Raw genomic sequence first — 6,821 nt, 5'->3', positions numbered from 1 at the left:
AGCCTGGTGGGATGCGAACCTGCACTAATTGCAGGCAGCTGGTGTTACTTAAGGAGGCATTAGCCCACTGCTCCACCAAGGCTCTTTTTGAATTGAATAAAACATGGTTAATTTTAAAAAATCATGGTGTGCTGCCTTGAGCAAAAGCTGCCTAGAGATCATTTTACTGATGAGGCTGTCTAGGGTGAGTAGTTAATCACCTATTATGTAATATCTACTGTCCCCGGTCCCACCAGCTGCGCTCAGAAGCCCGTTTGAGGTACGAACATCACAACGTCAGTGCGCATCTAAACACTAAGTCTACTGTTCGCATGCACGAAGATGTTGACGCAGAAAGCCTGCCATATCTGAAATAATTTCATTATTCCATCAGACGTATTATTTTTCTTTCTAGATTTCTCAGCAGAAAATTAAAATCACAGATTCCATGAAAAGTATTTTTGCTGCAATCTTATTCCTCATTTTTTTTTAAAAAAAAATGCTACTTGCCGACAAATGGGCTCCATCTTTTCCTTCTATCAATGTAAAAACGAAGTCTCCAAAATTACTCAAAAGCAGGGGTCGGCAACCTCGGCTCTTTTATGACTCGTGGACTTCAACTCCCAGAATTCCTGAGCCAGCATAGCTGGCTCAGGAATTCTGGGAGTTGAAGTCCACGAGTCATAAAAGAGCCGAGGTTGCCGACCCCTGCTCAAAAGAATGAGGGTCAACGTTCTATCTCTTGAAAGAAAGCACGCCCTCCAGAAAGAAAGGACCCCAGCCACGCGCGCCAGTCAAACCCATCGAGCATGCGCGGAAAATAGAACACATGGGGACGTCCGCGTAGGCGCGCATGCTCCTAGCCGCTTGTCTGCAATGGTGTGGATTGTTTTCACGCTTGCTCTTGTGGGAAGTTGTGGCGCTACGTTGTGTCATGTCGGCGGCTTCTAAGGCAGCCCTGGGAGTTTCTGTCCTTCTGTCGGGCGGAGCTATCGTTGGTGTCCACGTCCAACAGAGACGTCTCAGAGAGGTAACGTCAAAAGGTTTCTCATACATTACAAGCTCCTGCTTCCTCGTTGATTTTGGGAGCCATTTTTCTTTCTCTCTCGGGTCAGAGGTAATAGCAGTTCCATAGAAAAACTGTGGAGGGATCTGCGGTTTTATATTGCTGTACACTAGGGAAGCTGCAAAAAGTTTTTTTTTCTTGAAGTATGTGTAATTCCGTCGTTTCTCTTTCCAAGAAAAAAAAACGCATTCAAAATTTTCTCCTTCCAATCCCTCTTCTGTGAAGAAAAGTAAGGGAGTTTCTAAATATATGTTAGTACATTCTAAGGCAGGGGTCTTCAAACTTGGCCCTTTTGTGACTTGTGGACTTCAACTCCCAGAATTCCTCAGCCAGTGTACCTGGCTGAGGAATTCTGGGAGTTGAAGTCCACAAGTCATCAAAGGGCCAGGTTTGAAGACCCCCTGTTCTAAGGCTTATATTGAATTTGGACTGGGAAAAACCGTTTGACTTTTGCGCAACCTGAAGGCTGGGTTGTAAGGTTTTTGTTTTCTTCCTGGAAATCTAAACAAGCAGTTATCGTCTTCCTAATTAAGGTATCTTCTAAAAAGCAAGTCAAAACTTGTATCTTTGTGTTTACATTTTTTGCTTTTGGTTAGGGGTATCATTTACAATGGCTTACCCTCAGTTCCATGCAGAAGAAGAAAGTAACATTAAAACAGCATGGTTCCCCAAGTTAATTCTATTTAAGCATTTTGAGAATTAAACAATGTTAGAGAAGGAGAAGTTTGAGTCAATGACTGCTAAATGGAATCTTCATAAAAGTTTATAGGAAACTGAAAAATTCCCTGGAAAGTTGGTATCCGTTTCTCAAAAACTGGACCTGTATAATAAGTATAAAGGTAAGGTAAAGGTTCCCCCGCACATGCGTGCTAGTCGTTTCTGACTCTAGGGGCCGGTGCTCATCTCCGTTTCAAAGCCGAAGAGCCAGCGCTTGTCCAAGGACATTCCGTGGTCATGTGGCCGGCATGACTAGACGCCAAAGGCGCACGGAACGCTGTTACCTTCCCACCGTAGTGGTCCCTATTTTTCTACTTGCATTTTTACGTGCTTTCGAACTGCTAGGTTGGCAGAAGCTGGGACGAGTAACAGGCATTCACTCTGTTATGCGGCACTCGGGATTCGACCCACCAAACTGCCAACCTTCAGATCGACAAGCTCAGCGTCCTAACCCACTGAACCACCGCGTCCCTATAATAAGTATAGTAAGTATAATATAGGTAATAAATAATCAACTTCAGTCTTATTTTTAGTTCATCCTTTTGTTGCTAACATTTCTTTTTTTCTCTGGTTTCTTGTTAAAGCAATACATAATAGTATTAGTACTACTTTAATTTTTTATTTTTAATAGTAATAGTACAAGTTTCATTTTTCTGTTAAATAGTCTTTTAGTTTCTGATTTCCCACAAGTGAAGCTGAGGTTTTTACAAATAGTTCTCACTTATTGATGGCAACTGGGACCAGCAACTCCATCTCTACGTTTCATAGTCCTGACCTTTATGTGCCAACTTATGACACAGTTTTGCCAGTCACTTTGTTAGGCAAATCCCATATTATTGCAGCATCCCACAGTCTTGTGGTTGTTGTTTTCTCTCCGCCCTAGGAAGGGGACAATGGGAAATCACTTCTGAAAAACTTTGTCAAGAAAACTGCAGGTCTGTCCAAGCAGTTTCCATGATTTAATGGAAGAAAAAATATTTTGCATAGATATTATATTCTAACCTAGAGAAACTGTTAACAGTACTCCACTAGGGAGATATGGTGGGACTGACAGGAAATGAGAGGATCAGGTATATTGTCCAGGATTAGTAGCTGCCCCAAATTCAATGGAATAGCTTCCCAACCAATATTCATGACTGATCTTCAAAAGTTATAGCCCTTGCAGTGCCTCTATGGTCATGTGATCAAAATTCAGACATTTGGTAGCCTGTCTGCCTTTATGACTGCCGTATGCCCTTCAACTCTCCTCACTTGCCCAATTTCCCCTCTAACTCTGCCCTCCACCACTGCTGTCTTTTGTCTTTGCACCTTGCACCCTACCCAACCTCAGTGGGAGGAAGAAGATGGCAGAGATTATGTGGGGATTGCGGAGGTGTCAGGCAGCAAGGGCAGTGGAGTGCAGAGTGACCAAAAAGGCAGAGATGAGGGGAGCTGGGCTGGGGAAGTTATAAGTGAAGGGGAGCATGTCATGGCAGGATAAACATGAGAACCTCATCTAATAATAGCATTGTCCTGGCCCAACAACTGCAACCAGGACTACCAAAACTGCTGTTGCTAAATAGTGTGGTCATGTGATGCTTCGCCTAACAGATAGTCCTCAAACGACAATCCAAATGGAGCCTTACAATTCCACTTCCGTGCTTTTCCCAGTGAGGTCATTAAGTGGACTTGGGGCCCAGGAGGAGGCCCTGGGAGACATAGTGCATCCTTCCCTGAGCCTCCCAAGGTCCCCCCCATCCCCTGAGGCATCCTGTGCTCTGCTTCCTGCTCTTGGGGTCCCCACAGGCCTTGGGTCTGTTTCCCACCCACAGACCCAAATTGTGCTTATCCCACGTCACCCATTGTGCACTTTTCAAAGATCTTTGGAGTTTGTGTTAGGGAAGCAAAGCAGGCCTCATTGTTCCTGGGCTACATGGTGCAATCCAGGAAGTGGTAGCCATTTTTAGGGAAGCTGCCCTGAATAGTGGGTGCTTTGAAAATGGTGGCTGCTCCTGGAATCATGCCATGCAGCCCAGACACAATGAGGTCTGTTTTGCTTCCCTAACTTGAGCTCCAGAGATCTTCAAAAGGTAAGTGAAGAGGTTGGGGCCTGAAGGAATGGGATGCAGGCCCAAGCCCTTCAGGACCCAATGGGGAGATAAACAGGGTGGTGCTGCAGATCCTTGCAGCCAGTCGTAAGGGCAAGCGACTGCAGGGGTGCTGCAAAAGTCATAACTTTGGAACTAAGTCATAAGTAGCTTTGGGAGGGTCCACTGTAACTTTGAACAGTCAATAAATAATTGGTTTTAAGTTGACTATAGTTCTTTACTTAAAACCAGTGGTGGGAATCAGCCGGTTTGCACCACTTTGGCAGAACCGGTAGCTAATTTTTTGTTGCGCAGGCCCAGAATGGACTTCCGGAAGCGGCATCCACACAGAGAACCGGTTGTTCACATATTTGAATACCACCACTGCTTACAACCATTTGTTGAGCAAACTTTCAAAGTTACAATGGCACTGAGAAAAGTCCTTGTATTTAACAACTGTTTGCAGCATCCCCATTGTCATGTGATCAGAATTTGAACACTTGCAAACTGGCATCTGTTCCAGTGTCTCAGAGTCATGTGATCATCATTTGTGACCTTCCCAGCTGGCTTCCGACAAAGTCAGTAGAGGAAGCTGTATTCATTTAATGACCATAGTATTCAGTTAACTGCAGTGAATCGCTTAACAACTGGGGCAAAAAAAAGATCATAAAATCACATCCAAGTCACTTAACCACCTTCTTAGCAATGGAAATTTTGATGTCAATTGTGCTTGTAAGTTGAGAACTACCTGTATATGAGTAGAAGTAGTCCTCTACATATGACCACTTGTTCAATGACCATTCAAACTTATGATGGCCCAAAATGAAGAAACTTACAACCTATGCCCGAAGTTATAGCCATTGAAGTGCCCTTGCAGTCACACGATCAGACTTTGGGCTCTTGGCAGTCTGCCTGCACTTATAATTGCAATAGCTTGAGATGGCTAAAGCTTCCAGGGATGGTTGCAACTTTATGCAGCACTATGACTCAGGCATCTTTCACTGTACCACATCAAGAAGCCCCTGAGCCAAGCATATTCTTTCCCAGCCTATCTGTGCTTGTGGCATACTGCAGCACCCCCCAGTTTGCACGTAACCTATGCTGGGCCTCCCCCCCACCCTTCTTATTGAAAGGATCTCATTTAGAGCTGTGTGACATCTTGTTTATGACCATGTTGCTTAGTGATGGAAGTTTGATCCCATTTATGGTCATAAGTCAAGGGCTATTGTATTTTTTGCTTATTGTATATTTTTTTCATAAGTATTTTTAAGAATCTATAATCTAATTAATATTGTATAATTATAATTATGCATATCTGATGAAAACCTACATTGCAATATATATTAGTTTTAAAGTATTCTTAAGTACGATGGATATTTTCCAATGTTTTAATGATATTATATCTTTCAGAGGTTACATGAAGGTGTGTACAGAGATCTTGAGAGACAGAAATACAAGGAACATTATAATCTTTTAGATAAGCATACTACTTTGGCCTTACAACTTGAAACAGAAAGTAGCAAAATGCTAACAGCAAGAAAATCCGAAGCGTGAAAAGAATTATCATTATAATTTTCCGTTACATAATTTTATTATATTTACCAAGTCAATCATTATTCTTTTTAAATATTAGAAGAAAACATTTTTCTATAGTGAAAATAATTCTCCATAGGCGTAATGGATAAAAATACATACATGAGTGACATGATGACTTGTCATGATGATGAAGCTACAAGAACATCTCCTTCAGAAGGGCTGGAAGAAGGGGAAGTAGAAGGAGAGACTCTTCTTATAGTAGAATCTGAAGATCAGGCATCAGTGGATTTGAGCCATGATCAAAGCGGGGATTCTGTGAATAGTGATGAAGGAGATACATCTTGGACAGAGGAGTTATCGTACTACTGTGAAAGATGTCAAAAATGGTTGCCAACAAGTAAGACTTCTTAATTCTTTATACTGTGTCCTTTGTGAATTGGAGTTCCTCAAACTTACAGTTTTTATTCTGTTTTGCACATAAGCACACATGTCCATATAGAGTAGTGTCTTAACACAAGTTTATGTATTCTGCTTTAACCACCTGGTGTTCCTTAGAAATGATCAATTAGCTTTGTATGAACTGCAGAAGCCTGGAGATCTTGAAGTAAACAACATTGAAATCATTTATGCTTACTCCAAAATAAATGACATATCCTAGTCCTCTGAAGACAGAAATAAATTGGGTATGTCTAGTTTAATGAAGAGAAGGATGAGGGGTGACATGATAGCAGTGTTCCAGTATCTCAGGGGCTGCCACATAGAAGAGGGAATCAAGCTATTCAAAGCACGTGCAGGCAGGACAAGAAGCAAAAGATGGAAACTAACCAAAGAGAGAAGCAACCTAGAACTAAGGAGAAATTTCCTGATAGAGCAGACATGTCAAACACAAGGCCCGTGGGCCGGATCCGGCCCGCGAAGTGGTTTCATGTGGCCCGTGAAGCCATCCTGGAAACAGTGAGGGAACAGCCCCCACGGCCTTGGCCCTGGCCCAGAGACCCTCCTTCTGCCAGAGACCCTCAGATCTGTCCCACTCCTGCCCAGGCCCCCATAGGCACCCTTGATACGAACGATGTAGAGCTGGCCACGCCCACCCAGTAGGCCATATGCACTCCAGCCACGCCCACCCAGTAGGTCACGCCCACCCTGGTCATACCCCCCTGCCCCCCGCTGAGGACAACCGCAATGCTGATGTGGCCCTCAATGAAATTGAGTTTGACACCCCTGTGATAGAACAATCAGTGGAACAACCTACCTCCTGAAACAATGCTCCAACACTGGAAATTTTTAAGAAGAGACCGGACAGCCATTTGTCTGAAATGGTATAGGGTTTCCTGCCATATGTTTTAATCTCCAGGCTTTTAATCATTTTACTTGCTCTTCTTTGCACTGTTTCCAAAGTCTCAACATCTTTTTTGTAATGTGGTGATCAAAACTGCATGCAGGTGCGGCCTTACTAG

General features: G+C 43.2%; 1 protein-coding gene across 1 annotated transcript in view; it reads left to right on the top strand.

Moving 5' to 3' along the window:
• Window positions 1-760: 760 nt before the first annotated feature.
• The window catches only part of KAT14 (lysine acetyltransferase 14), a 62,912-nt gene continuing 56,851 nt past the window's right edge, over window positions 761-6,821 (top strand). Inside the window, exons 1-2 of the mRNA XM_083357539.1 lie at window positions 761-1,009; window positions 5,239-5,761. Of these exons, the coding sequence (XP_083213665.1) occupies window positions 5,506-5,761 (256 nt within the window). The 5' untranslated portion in view covers window positions 761-1,009; window positions 5,239-5,505. The remainder of the gene's footprint in view (window positions 1,010-5,238; window positions 5,762-6,821) is intronic.

The sequence above is a fragment of the Vipera ursinii genome (assembly GCF_947247035.1).
Source record: "Vipera ursinii genome assembly, chromosome: 3".
Lineage (NCBI taxonomy): Eukaryota > Metazoa > Chordata > Lepidosauria > Squamata > Viperidae > Vipera > Vipera ursinii.
Note: the sequence above shows the minus strand (reverse complement) of the source record. Positions and strands in the feature narration are given on the sequence as shown.